This window comes from Mustela lutreola, chromosome 10 (genome assembly GCF_030435805.1).
Source record: "Mustela lutreola isolate mMusLut2 chromosome 10, mMusLut2.pri, whole genome shotgun sequence".
Classification (NCBI taxonomy): domain Eukaryota; kingdom Metazoa; phylum Chordata; class Mammalia; order Carnivora; family Mustelidae; genus Mustela; species Mustela lutreola.
The window spans coordinates 51,087,979-51,110,909 of NC_081299.1; the positions used below are offsets into that span (position 1 = coordinate 51,087,979).

The 22,931-nt window shown below is 35.6% G+C and overlaps 1 protein-coding gene across 3 annotated transcripts in view; it reads left to right on the plus strand.

Annotated features, from left to right (window-relative positions):
* The window catches only part of ATG4C (autophagy related 4C cysteine peptidase), a 77,663-nt gene that overhangs the window by 18,313 nt on the left and 36,419 nt on the right, over positions 1–22,931 (plus strand). For all 3 annotated transcript variants that reach the window (XM_059136144.1, XM_059136143.1, XM_059136145.1), the window contains exons 2-5: positions 5,331–5,468; positions 13,604–13,687; positions 19,518–19,751; positions 21,657–21,987. In XM_059136144.1, coding sequence (XP_058992127.1) covers positions 5,393–5,468; positions 13,604–13,687; positions 19,518–19,751; positions 21,657–21,987 — 725 coding nt within the window. In that variant the 5' untranslated portion in view covers positions 5,331–5,392. The remainder of the gene's footprint in view (positions 1–5,330; positions 5,469–13,603; positions 13,688–19,517; positions 19,752–21,656; positions 21,988–22,931) is intronic.

A 22,931-nucleotide genomic window follows, 5' to 3' on the forward strand; every position in this document is an offset into this window, starting at 1 on the left:
AGAGTCAGATGCTCAACCAATTGAGCCACCCTAGTGCCCTGGTTGGTGGCTTTTTAACAATAAAAATTTTAAATTCTAGGGGTACCTGGGTGGCTCAGTGGGTTAAAGCCTCTGCCTTCTGCTCAGATCATGGTCTCAGGTTCTGGGATTGAGCCCTGCTTCGGGCTCTCTGCTCAGCGGGGAGCCTGCTTCCTCCTCTCTTTCTGTCTGCCTCTCTGACTATTTGTAATCTCTATCAAATAAATAAATAAAATCTTTAAAAAAATTTTAAATTCTAAAAATTACATCTGTTCTTTGTATAAGATTTGGAAAAGGTGGGCAATAGTGGTGTAAAAATAACCTCACACAATTTTACATCCAGAGAAACTTGTCATTTTTTTTATTTCTTTCTAACTCTTTCCCTGCTACTTCTACAGCTAGAATTATGATGCATAATGTTTTAGATTCTCTAGTGTTTCCCCATTATCACAAACTTTTGGAGACTTTATTTATTTATTTACTTATTTATTTTTGATGAATTATTTTTTAAAAAGATTTTATTAATTTGAGAGAGAGAAAGAGCAAGTGCAAGCAAGAGGAAGGGAGAGAAGCAAGAGGGAGAGAAGGAAGCAGACTCCCCTTTGAGCAGGGAGCTTGATGCAGGGCTCGATCCAGGGACTCAGAGATCATGACCTGAGCCAAAGGGAGATGCTTAACTGACTGAGCCACCCAGGTGCTCTGGTGACATTTTTTAAAAAAACATTTATTTATTGGGCCATCTGGGTGGCTCAGTCCCACATTGGGCTCCTCACTCAGCAGGGAGCCTGTTCTCCCTCTGCCCATCACTCCCCCAACTTGTGCTTTCTCTCTCTGATAATTAAATCTTTAAAATAACCCATTTATTTATTAGAGCAAGAGGGAGTGAGAGCACACAGCAGGAGAAGAAGCAGAGTGAGGAGGGGAGAGAGAGAATCTCAAGCAGACTCTCTGCTGACCATGGAGCCCAATGCAGGGCTCGATCTAATGATTCCAAGATCAAGACCTGAGCTGAAATCAAGAGTCAGACACTTAACCAACTGAGCCACCCAGACACCCTCTGGAGACATTTTTAATGGATATGTAATCAGTCGTGTGGACGCACATTTTATAAACCTTTCTCCTTACTTTTCCAAATTTTGTTAAATTATGCAATTTTCTGAAGGAAGATTTTTCTTTTTCTTTTTTTAAAAAAATGTTTAATTTATTTATTTGCCAGAGAGAGAATGGGAGAGCACAAGTGGAGAGAGCTGAAGGCAGACGCTTAATTGACTGAGCCACTCAGGCACCCCTGGAAGAAATTTTCTTTCCTTTTCTAGGTGTCAGTGAAAAAATTTCCGATTGATAGACTTTTACACCTTGTTAGAGCACTACTAGTGATCTACCTTATTAATTTATCTATTCACTGATTCATTTAATAAACATATTTTAAGAACTAATCCATGCCAGGCAGAACTAAAGAACATGCAAAAAGTTGACCACTTAGTGTGTAAGAGGTAAGAAGTAATGATAATACAGTATGATGAATGCCATGATAGAGGAGGACATAGAATCCTATGGGAGCTAATAGCAGGACATCTGTTTTAATTTGAGGTATGGAGGTGGCTAGAAATCTTTTAAGTCTGACCAGAGGAGGTGAAACTTAAGCTGGGTCTTAGGGACTCATGATTATAAGGTAGTCAAAATTGAGGGTGAGCAGGGAGGGCTTTTAGGTGGAGGGAATAGCACATGCAAAGACATGGAAGCATTTCCAGTTTAGGAAGCTTTAATATTCATATTAAAAATGGATTCAGTAGCCTAGTATTATATAATTTTTCCCTGGAAGTGAACTTTGTTTGTAATGAAAACCTTAGTTCTGTGGAAAAAATTAATAAGTCAGGTTTATGTACACTTCTTTTAATTACCAAGTGTAATACCATTTTGTGATTAAATTTGCTTCAAATTAAAAAAAAATGGCTTCAGTGAATGGTACATATGAGGGAGTGGCAAGAGTGGAAGCTACATAAAAGGGCAGATGTAATTTCTTAAAGGGCCTTGGATATTCTCAAGGCTGAGGTGTAAACATAAGGCAAAGTCATTGAGGAACATGTTTGTAGCTCTGATTCTCATTTATACATCAGAATTTCTCAAATTAATAGTTTTCACTCAGACCTCATCTTTAAGCTCCAGATCTATAAATTCAACTGCCTCGTTGGTCTCTCTAGAATATATCAAGAAGGTAAGCTCCATGAGAGTAAGTATTCCACTGCTTTTGTCCTAAGCTCTATCTGCATTGCCTTGAAGAGTGCCTGGCAATAATTTCTTGAATATTCTATAATATATCTCTCAGATATATCTCAAACTACATATAAATTAAATTCATGATCTTCTGCCTCTAACCTGACCCTCTTCTGACGCTTCCTATTTCAATGGTTGGCACCTTTTATTTAGTTTCATAAGCCAGGAATATGGGTGTATCTCTGGCAAAACTGCCTTTCTTGCCTTCCATATTCATTTAATCACCAGGACATTGAATTTTTGACACATTTCCTTATATGTCTAATTCTCTCCCTCTCTGTTGCTCCCTTTGAAGCTATTATCATCTCTCTTCTAGTCCTGTACAGTACTAGTAAGCTCTAATGTACTTTTGTCCTTTTCAATCTATTCTTTGTGCTACTCTGGGAGCCAAACCCACTGAATCAGATACTAATATTCCTGTTTGAAACCAATTGTTCCTAGGATAAAAAAAATTCTTAGCATTGTGTACAAGAATATGTGTGCTTTGGCCCGTGTCACAACTCAAGCCCCCTTTTTGGATTTATTGTGCTCTAAAATTTATTGACTTTAAAATTTTTCCAACAGACCATGCTTTCTCCTGCCTCAACTCTTCTGTATAATTAGTAGCTTTTAGTACATACTATAAAATGGAATGTCTATTGTTAGAGAATTAAATGTATCTATACTTTTCAGTAGATATTTATAACCCTAAAAGGGCAATGTTCTATGCAGCATTCTTTTTTTTTTTTCTGTGCAGCATTCTTTTCTTGAAAAGTAAACTATCTGAATTATTGCAAATAAGCACAAGCATTTTAAGGTATAATTTGTTCCTCTTTCAGATTATATCGCACATCTCAACTTTCCCACAAGTCAGTTATAAAACAAATATCCGTGAGCTACATTTATTCTTATTTTAAAGTAAAAAAAATCTTCTGTTGTAGATTTAAACCATTCTATTTTTGTCTGCCTGTGCTTTATCTCTGATAAATAAATAAAATCTTTTTAAAAAAAAAGATTTATTTGTTTATGAGAGAGATGGGGTGTGTGAGCTGGGTTGGGGGGAAGGAAAGGAGGGACAGAAGGAGAGGGAAAGAGATCATCTTTCAGCAGACTCTGCTAAGCTCAAAGCCCCATGTGGGGCTTGATTTCAGGATCTGGAGATCATGGCCTCAGCTGAAATCAAGAGTCCCATGCCTATGGAGAGGATGTGGAGAAAGGGGAACCCTCCTACACTGTTGGTGGGAATGTAAGCCGGTGCAGCCACTCTGGAAAACAACATGGAGGTTCCTCAAAAAGTTGAAAATAGAGCTACCCTATGACCCAGCAATCGCACTACTGGGTATTTACCCTAAAGATACAAATGTAGTGATCCGAAGGGGCATGTGCATGCGAATGTTTATAGCAGCGATGTCCACTATAGCCAAACTGTGAAAAAACCAAGATGTCCATCAACACATGAATGGATAAAGAAAATGTGGTATATACACATTTTGTATATATGCAGCCATCAAAAGAAATGAAATCTCGCCATTTGCAACAGCGTGGATGGAACTAGAGGGTATTATGCTGAGCGAAATAAGTCAATCAGAGAAAGACATTTGATCTGATTAGAGGAATTTGAGAGGCATGGTGGGGATTGGGGGGGTAGGAAAGGAATAAATGAAACAAGATGGGATTGGGAGGGAGACAAACCATAAGAGACACTTAATCTCACAAAACAAACTGAGGGTTGCTGGGGGGTGGGGGAACTAGGGATAGGGTGGTTGAGTTATGGACATTAGGGAGGGTGTGTGGTATGGTGAATTTTGTGAAGTGTGTAAACCTGGCGATTCACAGACCTGTACCCCTGGGGCTAATAATAAATTATATGTTAATAAAAATAATTTAAAAAAAGCCCCATGCCTAACTTACTGCGCTACCCATGTGCCCTTAAGCCATTCTGTTTTTAGTAGCGTTTAAAAGATGCTGCAGTATTGGGGCTCCTAGGTGGCTCAGTGGGTTAAAGCCTCTGCCTTTGGCTCAGGTCGTGAACTCGGGGTCCTGGGATCGAGCCCCACATCGGGCTCTCTGCTCAGCGGGGAGCCTGCTTCCTCCTCTCTCTGCCTCCCTCTCTGCCTACTTGTGATCTCTGTCAAATGAATTTTTTAAAAAATGCAGTATTGACTGCATTTAGGGAGGAAATGCCTTAAAAAACAAAACTTTAGGTTTTATATGAAAGTAGTGACAATCAGTTTTAAGTGGAGTCCTCCTTTCTGAAGATAGTTGTCATTTATTTTTTTAAACAATTATTTATTTTTATGAGAAAGAAAAAGAAAGAGCACAAGTAGGGGGAGTGGCAGAGGGAGAGGGAGAAGCTTACTCTCCTCTGGGCAGGGGCCCCATATAGAATTTGATCCCAGGACTGTAGAACTACAACCTGGGCGGAAGGCAGATGCTCAACCAACTGAGCCACCCAGGTGCCTGACAGTTGTTATTTCTTGAGAGACTTAAAACCAACTTCCGTCATTACAAATAAAACAAATCTTGAATAGTCTCACAAGCACCAAAGCAGAGTTATTTCACTAAACTAACATATTGTTCTTAATTGTGAGTACTTGGAAGAGGTTATTGTTTGGTTTTGTATGGTAATTTTTATTGTGTATTTGGTATTTGATGTTTTTTGTAATTAAAGTGCTTATAGAATATTATATATATATATATATTTTTTTAAAGATTTTATTTATTTATTTGACAGACAGAGATCACAAGTAGGCAGAGAGGCAGGCAGAGAGAGAGGGAGGAAGCAGGCTCCCCACTGAGCAGAGAGCCTGATGCTGGGCTCCATCCCAGGACCCTGAGATCACGACCGGAGCTGAAGGCAGAGGCTTTAACCCACTGAGCCACCCAGGCGCCCCTGTTTATAGAATATATTATATCCTGTTATGTAAAATAAGAAATTGGTTTGCTCATTTGCAGTTCAAATTGTATTCAAATTGTATTAATCATATATAAAACTTAAGCAGTAATATACCATATAATATATACTCATGACTTATTTTTCTTTAATTTTTTTCTTTTAGCACTAAAGATAACTTTACAGAAGAATGCAATCAAGTGATGGCTTTTTCTTTAGAATTTGAATATGGAGGCCACAGGAACAGATGAAGTTGACAAGCTAAAAACTAAATTTATATCTGCTTGGAACAACATGAAATATAGTAAGTATCATTCGAAAATTGTATAAATCTAAAGAAATATTTGAGGACGTGTATCGTTTGCCTTATTAAGTCACTCACAATTGCTTAAGTTTCTCTTGAATGAATATAAACATTGAATTTGGAAAACTATGGACACTGATTTTTTAAAAATTGAGATACAATTTACATACTAAAACATTTACCCTTTTATGATTCAGCGGTTTTTAATATATTTTAAGATTGTGCAACCATCATCACTATCTAATTCCAGAACATTTTTTCACCCCCAAAAGCAATCCTGAACCCATTAGCAGCTCCCTACTTCTCTCCAGGCCCTGGGAACCACCAGTCTACTTTTTGTCTCTATGGGTTTGGGTATTGTGGACATTTTTTTTTAAGATTTTATTTATTTATTTATTTGTCAGAAAGAGAGAGAGAGAAAGCACACAAGCAGGCAGAGAGGCAGGCAGAGGCGGAGAGAGAGGCAGGCTCCCCGCTGAGCAAGGAGCCCGATGCGGAACTCGATCCCAGGACCCTGGGATCATGACCTGAGCCGAAGGCAGGGGCTTAACCCACTGAGCCACCCAGGTGTTCCAATGTGGACATTTCATATAAATGGAATCATACAACTTTTGGCCTTTTGTGTCTGGCTCCTTTCATTTAGCATAGTGTTTTTGAAATCCATCCATATTGTAGCATGTATGTATCACTACTTCATTCCTTGTGACTGAATAATATTTCATTGTATGGCCATACCACATTTTCTTAATCACTTACTAGTTGATGGACATTTTGGTTGTTTTGACTTCTTGGCTAATATGAATAGTGCTGCTATGAACATGGTATATGAATTTTTGTGTGAATATATCATTTCAGTTCTCTTGGGTATATAGTTAGGAGTAGAATGGCTAGATCATATGTTAACTCTAAGTGTAACTGAGGAACTACCAAGCTGTTTCTCAAAGTGGCTGCACCATTTTATATTCCCATCAGCAGTGTTCGAAGTTCTGAATTTCTCTGCATCCCAACCAACACTTTCTATTGTCCATCCTTTTTTAAATTACGTCTTTTATTTATTTAAGTAATCTCTAAATCCAGAGTGAGGCTCAAACTCACAAACTGGAGATCAGGAGTTGACTGAGCCCGCCAGCTGCCCCATATTGTCCACGTTTTTAAAAAAATTTTTTAAAGATTTATTTTAGAGAGAGCATGAGTGGTAGGGGCAAGGGCGAGGGAGAGAGAATCTCCAGCAGACTCTGTGCTGAGCACAGAGCCTGCACACAGGGCTTGATTTCACAACCCCGAGATTGTGTCCCCAAGCAAAACCAAGAATAGGATGCTCAACTGACTGAGACACCTAGGCTCCCTGTTCATCTTTCTTATTAAAGTCATTCCAGTGGGTGTGAAGTGTCTACGGAGTTTGATTTGTATTTCCTTGACGAATAATGACATTAAGCATCTTTCCATATTCTTATTGGCTATTTTAATAATTCTTTGGAAAATGTTTATTTAAATCCTTTGTGCTTTTTTAATTGGGTTATGTCTTTTTATTGTTGAGTTTTAAGTGTTCTTTGTATATTTTAGATACAAATCCCTTAGCAAATAAATGTATGGTTTGTAAATATTTCTTCACATTTTGGGGTTATCTTTTCACTTATTTGATAGTGTTCACTGAAGCACAAAACTTTCAAATTTTGATGAAATCAATTTATATATTTTTTTCCTTTGGTTGTTTGTGCTTTTGGTATCATATTTAAGAAACTTTTGCTTAAATCAGGCTCATGAAGATTTGTACCTATGTTTTTTTTTTTAAGAATTTTATTATTTTAGGGGAACCTGGGTGGCTCAGTGGGTTAAAGACTCTGCCTTTGGCTCAGGTCATGATCCTGGGATCAAGCCCTGCATTGGGTGCTCTGCTCAGCGGGAAGCCTGCTTCTCCCTCTCTCTGCCTGCCTCTCTGCCTACTTGTGATCTCTATCAAATAAATAAATAAAATCTAAAAAAAAAAAAGATTTTTTATTATTTTAGCTCTTACATTTAGGTCTGTGTTCCATTTTGAGTTAATTTTTGCTTGTGATATGAGTTGTAAGTCGAATTCATTTTTGTATGTGGCTATTGAGTTTTCCCAGCCCCATTTTTTGAAAAGACTGTTCTTTCTCCTTTGAATGATCTTGATACCCTTTTCTGAAATCAGTTGACCATAGATGTAGAGATTTATTTCTGGACTTGCAATTCAGTTCTGTTTATCTACACATCTGTCCATGTGCCAGTACTACACTTCTTGATTACCTTAGCTTTTTGTAAAATTTAAAACTGGGAAGTGTGATTCCTCTAACTTTGTTCTTCTTTTCCAAGGTTGTTTTGGCTATTCTTAGATCCCTTGCATTTCTATATGAATTTCTTGATCATCTTATCAATTTCTATAAGAAATCCATCTGGGATTTTGATATAGATTTTATATGGAATCTGTAGATCCACTTCAGAGTATTGTCATCTTAAAAGAGTATTGCCATATTAAGTCTTCCAATCCATGGATATGGGATATCTTTGCTTATATTTAGGCTTATATTTTTTTCAGTGACATTTTGTGGTTTTCTACATATAACTTTTGCACTTTTTGGTTAAAGTTATTCCTAAGTATTTTATTCTTTTTGATGCTATTTTAAAATGAATTGTTTTCTTAATTTTATTTTAGTATGTTTATTGCTGGTATATAGAAATATAGTTGTTTTTTTATAATCTGATCCTGTTTCTTGTAAGCTTGGTGTTCTACTTCATTACCTCCAACAGTTTTTTGTGTATTCCTTAGCATTTTCTGAATGTAGGATCATGTTCCTCTGCAAATAGAGGTTTATGCTCTTTTTTAAGCCATTTAATCTGGTGAACAGGTTGTGTGATGAAGATTTCATTTGTAAGTTGAAAATTGTCATATAGCTACTTGGTAGTAGTTCAGGTAACTAAGTGTTCTAGATAGCTTCAAGTTATGAAGTAGTATTCTTTATTTGATTTTATTGGTGAAAATCATTCTAAAATGTTTTATGTATTTTCCTTGCTTAGAGTTTGTGTATTATGGGTGGTGTAGGAAGAACTAACATTGATTAAATACCCATTAGCATATTAGCATTTTGGGTTTTTTTTGTTTGTTTGTTTGTTTTTTTAAAGATTTTATTTATTTATTTGAGAGAGAGACAGTGAGAGAGAGCATGAGCAAGGAGAAAGTCAGAGGGAGAAGCAGACTCCCCATGGAGCTGAGAGCCCGATGCGGGACTTGATCCCGGGACTCCGGGATCATGACCTGAGCTGAAGGCAGTCGTCCAACCAACTGAGCCACCCAGGGGTCCCAACATATTAGCATTTTGTAGATAATTTATGTACCTTCTTATGTAAATCTCATTTATTTCTGTGATAGATATCTTTCTGGTGGGGCACCTGGTGGCTCAGTGGGTTAAGCCTCTGACTTCGGCCCAGGTCATGATCTCAGGGTCCTGGGATGGAGCCCTACATCGGGCTAATTGCTTGGTGGGGAACCTTCTTCCCCCTCTCCCTCTGCCTGCCTCTCTGCCTACTTGTGATCTCTCTCTTTGTCAAATAAATAAATAAATAAACTCTTAAAAAACTGATATCTTTCTGGGATTTTTTTTCACTAAAAAACTGAGATTAAGGGACATATTCATGGTCATATATCAAAGTTATAAGTCTTGAAACTGATACTCAAACCCAGCCTCTCTTGCTCCCCAGTCTTGCTGTTTTCTGAATACAGTAAACATAATTAGGATTATTTATCAATGTCAGTGTTATGAAGTGATGAAGAAAGAACTAGAAATGGCATAGCACTCAAGGCTTAAAAGACTGAGGACTTTGGGACACCTGGGTGGCTCAGTCAGTTAAGCTGCTGCCTTCAGCTCAGGTCATGATCCCAGGGTCCTGGGATCGAGTCCCACATCAGGCTCCTTGCTCTGCAGGGAGCCTGCTTCTCTTTCTGCCTCTGCCTGCTTGTGTGCTCTCTCTCTCTGACAAATAAATAAAATCTTTAAAAGAAAAAAAAAGACTGGACCTTACTTTTTTGTAAAACTCATTTTTTGCTTTTTTCCTCCCTCCCCCCTTTTATTTACATGACATTATGAGGTATGTAAACTTGACTTCCTTTTTAAAATAGTAATAAGTAGGGGCATCTGGATGGCTCAGTGGGTTTAAGCCTCTGCTTTCAGCTCAGGTCTTGATCTTAGGGTCCTGGGATGGAGCTCTGTATCAGGCTCTCTGCTCAGTGGGGACCCTGCTTCTCCCCCTTTTTCTCTGCTTCCCTCTCTGCCTACTTGTGATCTCTGACTGTCAAATAAGTAAATAAAATCTTAAAAAAAAAAAAGAAATTGAAAAAAAGTTTAAAAAATAATAGTAATAAGTAAACCATCCTTCTGTGCGTTTCTGATCCTCCAGAAAATCATTGTCATCTGTTATTTCTATGTTCTTTGGCTTATTTGCATCTTTTAAAGCCTCGTGATTTTCAAGTTGCTGACTCAATGGACTATAGGATTTTTTGTAATATTCTGTTTATGGTAGCTAGGCTCCAAAGATGGTCCTTAGTAAGGATCTTTAATCACATTTGTGTTGTTTCTTTTTTTGTTGAGTCTGGGCTGGCCTATGCTTTATATTAACCAATAGAATGAGACAGAAGTGAGGCTCTGTCAATTCTAGGGCTGGTCATTAAGAGGCAACTTCTGCTTGCTGTGTTTTGGAGCTCTGAATTGTTATGTAACCAGCCTAGATATTCAGCTGGAGAAATAGCATGGAAAGGCCACACGAAGAAGAAAGGCCCTGAGACTGTATTAGAGAGAAAGCATTAGCCAATGCAATGTCTCAGTTGAGCCTCTCCATCTGATTTTTATGACATTAGAGACTCCAAGCATGACCAGTGGGAGAACTGCTCGATTGAGCCCAAATCAACCCTCAGAACTATGTGATATAAGAAAAAAAGTTGTTTCAAATTATTAAGTTTGGAGTGGTTTGTTAAATAGGAACAAATAACTGAAACACTGTTCTAGTTTATCTCTTGATTTCTTTTTGTAATTAAGAGAAAAGTAACAAAGTGAGATGAACATATCATAAGTATACAATTTGCAGAGTATGATACATGTTTATATCTATGAAACTAACAATTTAATCAATATATATAAATTTCCTTCACCCCAGAAAATTTCTTCATACTTCCTACTGGTCAATGCTCACCCCTCATAGACAGTAACCACCTTGTGTCAACTTGTTTAATGGCTTTTTGGCCAAATTCACTTACTTTCTTAATTTATTTAGTTTTATTTAATTAGTTTTTATTTAGAAATCATAATGACATTTAGGATGTCTCTGTCCCACCTCTCTGCTGCTATAAATTGAGATTTAGAAGTAAAAAGTAGGGGAAATTGAAGAATAAAATAAAAATATATACTCGAGTATGGAGAATTCTGATGAATATATATTTTTCAGTATGTGTAAGAACTTATTCATAATCATACTTCTTACTCATGGCTCTTTCCTATGCTCTGGGCTCTGTTATCCTGTTCTTCTATGAATTTTACATCTTTCATTTTCCATCTCTGTGTGCCAGAGAGTCCTGGTTCAACATCAACAAGCTAGGTTAGAGATTGTGTTACATTGCTTACAATGCTTTTAAAAAGAGGAAATGAAAATTGGTCAGCTAAAACTAAATAATCAAAAAAAAAGAAGAACTTAAACCAGTTACTTGGCATATTGGTTTAATTCAGCTCTGACATGCTTGTGGAAAAACAGAGGAAAATGGCTGGGCCTTATCAGAAGTCCTGAGTCATCTTTATGTACCTAGCATCATGGAGTATTAAAGGAAGTCAGTCTATTATGAGGATTAGGTCCTGCCAGGATTTGCATAGGAAATACAAAAGCAAGAGTATGTACCATATGAATGATGGTTGAGCTTTAAAGCACTGTAAATCTGTGCTCATGTAAAATGTGGATCCTTGCAGTGCCTGAAACTAGATTCGCAACTTCTGTTTTCTTGAGGAAGGACTGGTAACTTTCAAGAGGGGTAGGCAGAGGTTAAAGCATAGAAGTTCCTCCTTAAAGATTATTTCCTTTTATTTGAGGTTTTTGTGAAGTTCTTCAAATTTTCCTTAGAAATGCTGTTGGAGGGCAGGGAGTTATTAGTATTTTGGGGATTAGAATTATTTCAGTACAGTACTAATAATATTTCAAAGACATAATGTTTGTAAAGTACCTGGTCTAGTTCCTGGTATACAGTAAGTGGCCAGTGAATACTAATTTCCCATTAGAGTTCAGAGAAGAACATCAAAGCCAAGTGTGAAAAGGAAAAATTGGCTTACAAGTGCATCCATGAGCCAGAAGAAGTAGGATTTAGATAGGCTGATATTGAGGAGGACGTTTTTGTCATGGTAGTATGACCCACATAGCAAGCCCCACTTTGAGTATAAGTGAAAGTAGTGGTAAAGATGGCTGTAAAGGTAATTTGTAGCATATTTTGGAAACTCTTTAGTATTACTGAGAAGAAGTTCATAATAAATCTGTTAAGTAATGAGTCACTGAGGATGGTTTTTGGGCTGAAGAGTTACCTAATCAAAACTGAGCCACAGGGAGATTAATACGGCAGTGACGTGTGACATATGCTAGAGTGAAGAAAGACTGATGGCACAGAAATCATTCTGGAGAGTACTGCAGTAATCCAGGCTGCAGGAAAACCCGATTCCTGGGTTTGATTTTCCATTCTTTTCTCCAGCAAATGAAAATACTTGCATCATCTTTATTGTGAATACATATTTTTATTTGTTTTTTGTATTTATTTGTTTTACAGCACTTTGGGGAGTACTTTCATGAGACTTACTGATTTTAAATTTTCTATCAGTTCTTCAATATAAATGGCAGATAGTCTACCTAAGAGTAGACCTGTCGGGCAACCCTCTTGGGTCTCCTCCCTCTTCAGGAGCTTTTTTTTTTTTTTTTTTTTTAAGATTTTTTATTTGACAGAGAGATCACAAGTAGACAGAGAGGGAGGCAGAGAGAGAGAGGAGGAAGCAGGCTCCCTGCTGAGCAGAGGGCCTGATGTGGGACTTGATCCAGGACCCTGAGATCATGACCTGAGCCAAAGGTAGAGGCTTAACCCACTGAACCTCCCAGGCACCCGTCAGGAGCCTTTTCTATTCAGTAAATTTTTACTATCGCTCAATAAACTTTGCTTTGCTGGCCAAAAAAAGAAAGAAAGAAAAAAAAAAGCAGACCTAAGTCTGTTGACTCCCAATTTCAGATTCTTTCTGTTTATATGCTCTTGCATTTCAGAAGCGGCTCTTAAGGCTACCATTAGCAGTCAGGAATTTCATATACTTGGGAATATTTAGGAATGTAATGGACAGGCTTTTTTTCAGGAAATCGAGAACTACTAATGGTACCACAAAAAAACCAAGAGGGGCACCTGGATGGCTCAGTTGGTTGAGCAACAGACTCTTGGTTTCAGCTCAGGTCATGCTTTCAGGGTCATGGGAAAAAAAACAACCCAAGAGGATACTACCTTTTAGACACATACAGTTTAGTAGGAAGAAAATTGGAATGATATCTGAAAGCTTTATTCAGTATTTCAGAGATCCTCAGGTGGCTGACATGATGGGGTTAAAACATTTTTCCAGGAAACTTCAATACACATTTATCAAAAGCACTAGTGTATTTTGTATTTTGTTACCTTGTCCTTAAATCACTCCATTGGAATACTCAATTTCTTTAAATATTTTAATTATCTAAGATGGAAGGAAATATAAGAAATTGGTAATATTTGTTGCATTTGGGAAAAGAGATTGATGTCAGAGAAACTGGAGTAGAATTTGTAATTTTAAGTTTTATACCATTGTGTGGTAACACTGTGACCTGTTTGAAAAGAAATTAAAATTAAATTCTTTTTTTTCTATGTCCTTTTTGTGGATAGAATATGTTTAAAATACTTGACTGTATTTGAATGTCACATAAGTGGCCTGTATTTTCAGTTCATTGTCCATATATTTTGCTATTCATGCAAAAAAATGTGTGTCCATAGTTGAAAATTAACAATTTCAAATTAAGAAAAAGGAAATGCTGCTAGACTCTTAGTCTGAAATCCTTTAATTGCAAAACAACTTTTCTCTTTTCTTGTTTAGGTTGGGTGTTGAAAACAAAAACATATTTTAGTAGAAATTCCCCTGTATTATTGCTTGGAAAATGTTACCATTTTAAATATGAAGGTAAGTGCTAAATTTGTAATCCATTTAAAAATCTTTCTAGAAATTCATTGTGTAACTGTTTTCATTGTTTTATTTCCAGATTAATCTACTTTTGGCATATTTCTTTTTGCTTACTTATACTTTTTTTATTGTAGCAAAATACACATAAAATGTACCTTCTTAATAATTTTTAAGTTGTATTTAATTGCTGATGACTTTTGAGAGAGCAGTTTCACTGGAGTGGTAAAGATAGAAAAGTAACAGCAGCTAGCCTGCATTTACTCAGCATAGGTATGATATTTGGGAGAGAAGAATTTTTTTTTAAAAGATTTTATTCATTTATTTGAGAGAAAGAGAGAGACCGAGGGATCATGAGCAGGGGTGGGGCATAGTGAGAGAGACCTGCATATTCCCTGAGTGGGGAGCCTGACACCAGGCTCCATCCCACGACCCTGAGATTATGACCTGAGCCAAGGTCAGATGCATAACTGACTGAGCCACCCAGGCGCTTCAGCGAAGAACTTCTTATATAAAACATAACATTATAGGGGCGCCTGGGTGGCTCAGTGGGTTAAAGCCTCTGCCTTCGGGGCACCTGGATGGCTCAGTGGGTTAAGCCTCTGCCTTCAGCTCAGGTCATGATCTCAGGGTCCTGGGATCGAGGCCCATATCGGGCTCCCTGCCCAGTGGGGAGCCTGCTTTCCCCCTCTCTCTGTCTGCCTCTCTTCCTAATTGTAATCCCTCCTGCTGTCAAATAAAAAAAAAAAAAAAAAAAAAAAAAAAAGCCTCTGCCTTCGGCTCAGGTCATGATCCCAGGGTCCTGGGATTGAGCCCCCATTGGGCTCTCTGCTCTGCAGGGAGCCTGCTTCCTCCTCTCTCTCTCTCTCTCTGCCTGCCTCTCTGCCTACTTGTGATCTCTGTCAAATAAATAAATAAAATCTTTAAAAAAAAATAACATTATCGCCTATACAAGAAAATATTGATCAATTTGACCAAATACAAATTTAAAATATCTATATGACAGAAGACACCATAAACAAAATTTCATAGCAAGCAAGATAGAGAAGATATTTACACATACTCTTTCATTCTCTTTTCATGTGTGTAGGTGTCTTATCTCTATGTGTATTACATGATGATCTTTCTCTCTCTCCATCTACATCTTAAACAAAAGGTTAGTTTCCAAAATAATAATGAACTACAAATTTAATATAAAACATATAAACAATCCAAGAAAAAAGTGAGCCAAGAAAATCAACAGGCCAGGTGCTTTTTAAGTAGAAATCTGAACGGCCAAATATGGAAAAGTGCTATGCCAATAATAAAGGGAGTGCAAATTAAAATGAGATGACTATTTCTTAGTCATCGGATTTGCAAAAATTGAAAGGTTTCATGATATCAAATGTTAACAAGGATATGAAGAAATAGAAATGCAAGCACGGGTGATCAGAGCATAAATTGGTACAACCTCTTCATGAGAAATTTGAGAGTGCTTAGAAAAATTGAAAATATATACAACTTAGAACCCAGAAATTTGACCTTTAAGTATTTACCGTAGTGAAGTTCCCCATATGTGTGGAGAACACACGTACAAGGATGTTTATTGTAGCTTTATTGAAATAAAAAGTTGGAAACAACTTAAGTATTCAGTAGTAGGAGGTTTGATTAATAAGGTTATTTATTTATTCCACAAATATTTATTGAGAGTCTTATAATGTGCCAGGTGAGGAGTTGATGTTGAAAGTATGATAGGCACAGTCCTTACTGTCAAGGAACTTATTGTTCCAGCAGATAAGACATTAAACAAATAAGTAAAAAAAGTCATCAATACCATTATATTTGTGATGAAGCAGAAGTACAGGCTGCTATAAAACTACAGGAGGAGACCAAATTAGAAAAGTTGCTAATGGATGTATTTCAAAATAGTTTAAAAAATAAGGGGATGTATTAACATACACAAGCAGAAGTCCCATGTAGGGATGGCTTTAGGTTGGTTAATTCAGGGCCTCTGTGACATCAAGGACTCATATTCTGTTTATCTTCCTACTCTGCCAATCTCGGCATGGTGGCCTTATCTTCACCTACCACTCCTTAAAGTATCAAGTGTCTGTTTCAGCACCAAGCTAGGATATATAACCAAAACGACAGAATCCAGTGGAAGAAAGACTTTTTCTTCGTATTATTTCTTTATTACAAATATCGAGTTATTATTTTAATAACTTTATATTAAATCTTTAGAATTTTGAATTATGAATTATTCATACATAGAGAAGATAAAAACCTTGTGTATATACTTTTAAGGAGTATAACAAAACTGAACTCAACACAAAAAACACAATATTACTTTATTTAGCTTTAATTTGATATGACATAATACTGTATGTTAATTATATTGTAAGAATTCTACTTTCTCTTTGTCACCATTACTTGATATTTTCCTTTTTAATTAGAGCTACATTTTGATTTTAATTTTCATTTCTCTGATAACTAATGGAATGAGCATATTTTCATAAACATTTTTCCGTTTGGATATGTCTTCTATTAGATTCTCTTTTACTTATTGATTCATTCCTAAGTTTTCTTTATGTATTCTAGATGTGAATACTTTTTTGAAAATATTTGTAGGAAATGTCTTCTTTTAATCTATTGGTTACTTTTTCACTCACTTAATGTTATCTTTCAAAGAACAGTAGCTCTTAATTTTAATACAGTCTGGTTAACTATTTTACCTCCTTACATAGTTATTGCTATTGTGTTCTGTTTAATAAATTCTTGGTTACCTCAGGACAAGAACATGTTCTTTCCAGTATTTTGAAGCTGTCATTTCTTTGTTCTCTCTGGTTGTTGTTGTTGTTGTTTTAAAGATTTTATTTATTTATTTGACAGACAGAGATCACAAGTAGGCAGAGAGGCAGGCAGAGAGAGAGGAGGAAGCAGGCTCCCTGCCGAGCAGAGAGCCCAATGCGGGACTTGATCCCAGGACCCTGAAATCATGACCTGAGCCGAAGGCAGAGGCTTTAACCTACTGAGCCACCCAGGCACCCTCTCTCTGGTTGTTTTCAAGATAATTTTTTTTTTTTTTTTGTCTTTCATTTGAACTTTCTTTTACTCTACTTAGAATTCATGTCTTTCTTAAAATCTGAGATATTTTCAGCACTTTTAATTTATAGCTATTCCCCATTCTTCCTATTCTCTCCAGCATCTCTGATAAATCTTTGTTAGATTTTTTCGTGTCTCTGAAATTCTTTGTTTTATTTTATTTTATTTTTTTACATATTCTATTACTTTGTCTCTCTGTGCTGTATTCTGAGCAATTTTTTAGCTCTTAATTCTGGTTTCTTAATTATCTCCTGAGTGGTATGTAATTTTCTGTTTAATCTTACACCAAATTTCTATTTTTAGTTATTATATTTTTCATTTCTAGCAGTTCCATTTGATTTTCTTTCCTATGTGCCTGATCAGTTTTAATAGTCTGGTTTTAGTTATTTGTTTTTCAATACTCTTCTATTTTTTAAACATATGCATACTTATTTTATCCTATACTTTGATAATTACAAGAGCTGTAGTCTTTGAGAGTTCATTTTACAATTTGCTTACTTATAATTATTTCTCATATTAACTTGTTTAATTGTGATAGTCAGCCTTGATTGAACCCTCAATGATAATAGCAGTTCTCTTCTGTTTCCTTTATCAGCTTTCATTTCATTCTTTGTTGTGGTTCTTTGAGACTTCCCATGCTTTGTAGAGCTCAGCTCTCACATCTCTCCCATCATAAAAAACAAAAGCAAAACTAAAGTTTAAAAACCCCTCTTCCTTTGGTTCCACTTATCTTACGTTCACCTGACAAATGTTTATTGCATCCATTATGAACTGAATGAACTCTCTGCAAAGTCCTGGAGCTTTAGGGGTGCAGAAGAAAGCATTCCTTCTCCTCTAGTGTACTTGAAATTTGGAAAGGAGGCAAATGTAGATAAATATTATAGATTAATTAAGATTGTGAAAAGAAAAGCCAGTAAAAGAATGGAATAGTAGGGGCAGTATTACTATAGTGGAAAGTCAACAGGACAATGAAGTTCATTTAGTATTGGCAATTTTCCAATAATATTTAGAGTAAATTTTTTTCGGGGGCAGAGAGGGGTAGGGGCAGAGAGAGGGAGAATCCTAAGCAGGTTCCACGCCCAGCATGGAGCCCTATTAAGGTTCCTCTTCTGACCCTAAGAACATTACATAAGCCAAAATCAAGAGTCAAAGGCTTAACTGACTGAGCCACCTGGGCGCCCTGTAAATTTTAAATTTAGAGTAAATGTTTAGAGTAAATTTAGAGACTAGATCTTTTTTTTTTTTTTTTTTAAAGATTTTATTTGTTTATTTGACACAGAAAGAGAGAGAGAGAGTACAAGCGGGAGGAGCAGCAAAGGCAGAGGGAGGAGCATACTCCCCGCTGAATAGGGAGCCCAATATGGGACTTGATCCAGGACCCTGGGATCATGACCTAAGCCGAAGGCAGCCACTTAACTGACTGAGCTACCCAGGTGCCCTAAAGACTAGATCTTAAAAGGATAAAGAATTAATCACTTCATCAAGGTAGGAGATTAGGCAAGCCACAGGATAAGGGTGTGAGAGTTATGTACTGTTGTATCAGATTTCAAACAAATTTAAATGTCTCTAAAGTAGAAATATTTGACATATTTGTAGGGCCTTGTTAAATTTCTAGGCATTTCTATTTGTAATTAACTTCAAATAGTGAGAGAAATTCATTGATCATGGGGGTTTGGTAGTCATTCTTTTTATTGTCATTGAATCTGTATGCCACAAGTTACCTTCATTAAGCTGAATATTATGAAGTTCAGGTGACTGATTTTTTTTCAGAATGAACTTGAAGGAGGATAGGTGCAGCAAGAATAAAGAATAAAAGCATGATAAAACTGTTTTAACATCCTGCAGAAGGGCATTGGAAATTGAACTCCTTGGAATTGAGAGTTGTAGGCAGATTTATCTATCCACCTGTCCACCCACCTAAACCAAGCAACATTTATTAGGATCTACTTGTTTAAGACACTGTGCTGCATGCTGAGGTTGTAAAGGTGACTAAGATATTCTCTCTTTTTCGTTTTGAGAGAGTAATCAAGGAATGTTAGTTCATTTGAGCCTCAGTATTTTGTAAATTATTGGGCAAACAGTGACCACAGTTTTCACACAGAAATTGTATTATAGGTAATCAATTTGAAAAAGCTTTTTAAAATGATATATGTGGGTCAGAGCAGTTTTTAAAAAACTATATTTCAACATGAAAGGATAACTATATAGTTAGGAATTTCATATTCTTACTCTTCAGCTTCTTAGTTTTGATTATATAATTTGAGTATAAATATTCATGACAATAAATACAATGTGCACCTTTTATTTGATTTTAAGAACAAGTTTATGTGATCACATTCAGTCTTACATATTGACAAATCATGATATTTTATTTGCAAATCTCATTTTAGAGAGCACTAATATGTATATCCTCAGCCAAATGAGGCAAAAAGAAAAGGTATTTTTATATTATCCCCTCATAAAAGAGTTGATTATATTTGGAATATAGGATATTATTATTAACAGTGTTACTGATGATACCTTTTATTAGCTAGTTCAAGAGTGTACAAAACATTTCAGCATCCATTCGCATTTGATTTTCATAATAGCCTGATTAGGCAGAATAACATTTATCTTCATTTAAATTGAAAAAAAAAACTATTAGAAAAACTATAATATAGTCCATATCTAATGGGCAGTAATGGGGACATAATACCATTATTGACATTTCTTTGCATATATTTAGATTATAATTTATATTTTTATTTTGTAGATGAGAATAAACTGTTACCTGCAAGATCAGGATGTACAATAGAAGATCATGTAATTGCGGGAAATGTAGAAGAATTTCGTAAAGATTTCATTTCAAGAATATGGTTGACCTATAGGGAAGAATTTCCTCAAATAGAAGGCTCGGCTTTGACAACAGACTGTGGTTGGGGCTGTACATTAAGAACTGGCCAGATGCTATTGGCTCAAGGACTCATACTACACTTTCTTGGTAGAGGTAAATAAAATCTCTGTTTTTGTACGGAATTTTTGTTTTGGAGAGCCAGGGACAGAGGAAGAAGGAGAGAGAGAATCTTATGCAGGTTCCATGCCCAACACAAAGCCTGACGTGGGGCTCAGTCTCAGAACCCTGAGATCATGACCTGAGCCAAAATCAAGAGTCAGAGGCTTAACCGACTGAGCCACCCAGGCTCACCTGTTTGTTTTTTTAAATTTGAAGTCCAGCTTATAAACTGTGTAAAATTTTGTATAGTTAATTTCTTGACTTCCTTATGTCTTCTAAAGGTTGTAACTAATCTAGCATATTCTATCTTTATTGAACTAGGGTGTGTATTACTTACATGTATGAGTTTTTAGTAGCCTTTGGTTTTTTTTTGTTGTTATTTAGTTTTTTTTGATTGAATTATCTGGATTATCTCCAGTTCAGTAAATCTTGAGCAGGTCAATAGCAGTGACTTTGAGCAGGTAGTTGATATTTGTATATTATTTAAATCTTAAGAAATTTAAGCCATTTCTTTATTTTCTCTCTATATATCAATAATGCTTTAAAATGTTTTTATCTTTACAAATATGATTATAATCAGTTAACTTGATTATGCATATTCTTAATAAGGTTATCATGCTTCATCTTAAGATTATCATGTTTCATCTTTTAGACTCTCAAAAATATCATTGATACTTCTTACATATATCTATTTAAAAAAAAAAACAAAAACCTTTCTTACCATTTCTGTTAGTCCATTTTTTTATAATTTGTACATTTGTAGGAAGATTTTGGTTTGGTATTTTAGCCTATCATATATGGTTATTACTAAGTATTATCATATTTTTAAAGTGTTAAATAATTTCCCTGCATTGCATGGCAAATATTTGGTAACCTTTCTGTAGGGATTATTGATGAGATTATTTAAAGAGAATGTTTATTAAAGAGTGGTATGGATAATACAAAGAAAAAGAACTTTTAAACTTTCTCTGAGAGGATTTATTTGTAGTCTTGTGCAGTCATTGGCAAGAATTGGGATATTTTTCACAGTCCTAATTAGTTCTCTGAGTCTGTGACTCATTTTTTTAACCTAAAGTTACATGTGTGCTTGAAACTGTCTTATCATAAAAACTGTGAAGTAGTGAATATAGTTGGTTTGGGGGGGATCTTTGATCTTTAATGACTTCTGTTTATCAACTTCTCATTTACTAGAAAATTGATATTACTCTCTAAACAATGATTATTTTGAAAGGATTGTCTGAGAAAAAAAGAAAAGAAATTTAAAACTTCTATGGTTAGACTTATATTTTAACATATAATCAAAATCCTCTTTCTGAAGTTATTCTCTCATTCATGTTAGTGATTATGTTTATTGTGCCTTTGGGTAGTCAAGACTGGATATCTGATAAACAATACTGGTAAGGGAGTACAGATGTCCTCATTCCATTTCAGCACTGTCAAAGAAAAGAAAAGAAAAGAAAAGAAAAAGAAAAGCATTTTCTGGAGTTGTTTATTTGTACCTGAGTTTACTATTTTTTAAAAAATTAATCTCAATACTTTTGTTTAACATATCACAAAGCTTTATTGAGATATAATTTATATAACACAAAGTCACTCAGTTAAAGTGAACAATTCAGTGGTTTTTGGTATGCTTCCAGGGTTCTGCAACCATCACCATTACCGAATTTTAGGACATTTTCAGCATCCCCAAAAGAAACCTCCTATCCTATGACAGTCACTCCCAATACCCTGCTTGCCATATGCAAACAATCTACTTTCTTTCTCTATAAATTTGCCTACTTCTGAGTTTACTATTTTAGTTTAGTAACCTGTATCACTTTAAATGCTATCTACTTACTTTAGTAGAATTGTTAAAATCTATTTAAAAGATCTGAACACCTTGCTTTGGAACTACTATAGCTTGGACGTGGCCTGATGCTTTGAACATTGAAAATTCAGACTCTGAATCATGGACTTCCAACACTGTAAAAAAATTTACTGCATCATTTGAAGCATCACTTTCAGGGGAAGGAGAACTCAAAACCCCAACAGTTTCTCAGAAGGAAGCAATCAGAAGATATTCTGATGATCATGAAATGCGAAATGAAATTTATCACAGGAAAATCATCTCTTGGTTTGGTGATTCCCCTTTGGCTCTCTTTGGTTTACATCAACTAATAGAATATGGAAAGAAGTCTGGGAAAAAAGCCGGAGATTGGTATGGACCAGCTGTGGTTGCTCATATTTTAAGGTAAAATTGTATTGAAATCTTTCATCTTACGACAGAGGTCCTTAGGCTTAGAGATACTGATTTTTGCAGTGCATATATAAAATTGGCAGTTCTAAAGTCTTACTGCTTGAGAATATTCACAAGGAAGCTTTCATTTGCTAATAAGGAAAAAACAAGACCTTGCAACTCTAGTTGCATTTAATTTATCTATGACAAATTTTTCTTTTGTTCATTGGTATAGATATCCAGGGTTTGTGTCTAACCAGCTTTTCATGAGACCACCTTATTGGAATGTTCTAAAAACTAACAACTCTTTCAACCTTGGAACATACATAACATTATAGTTTTTTTTTTTTTTTAATAGTGTAACCTGGGGGCTGTAATGTACTGATAGTGTAATGAAATGTCAAGAGCTAAAATGATGTTTTCAGCATTTCTTTGCACACATCAAATTCTTGTGAATTGTAAATGTATGGGACTATTAATATTATAATTATATCATAGTAAAAGTAAAGGGTGTGTGACATTCAGAGTAGTTAGAAAAAAGTCAAAAGTCAAATTTCACTGTTCCTCAGCCTTTTATGTGCCATTTGTTTGGATATTGCTTGATTTAAAAAAAAATTGTCTTATTTGTTGTGTGTTCCATTGTTGTAAATGGAATCATTAATATATCATCCAGATATAGTATGTTATAGTAAGTTTACTCCATCTAAAATCATATATAAATTAGAAATTATTACATTTTTTTGCATATTAACAGGCTTTTATATTTTATAGGCCAGATGCTTACAAATGGAAATGTATTTGCCTAATGTTATTAAATGGATTGTTAATAATAATATCAAGTCCTGCTTGGTATGATATTTATAAAGATGTAATTATAAAAGCCTAGTTTCTATTCTCCAAGATACTATGTTCTGACACCAGGGATCAGAACACTTTTTCTGTAAAAGGCCTCATGGTAA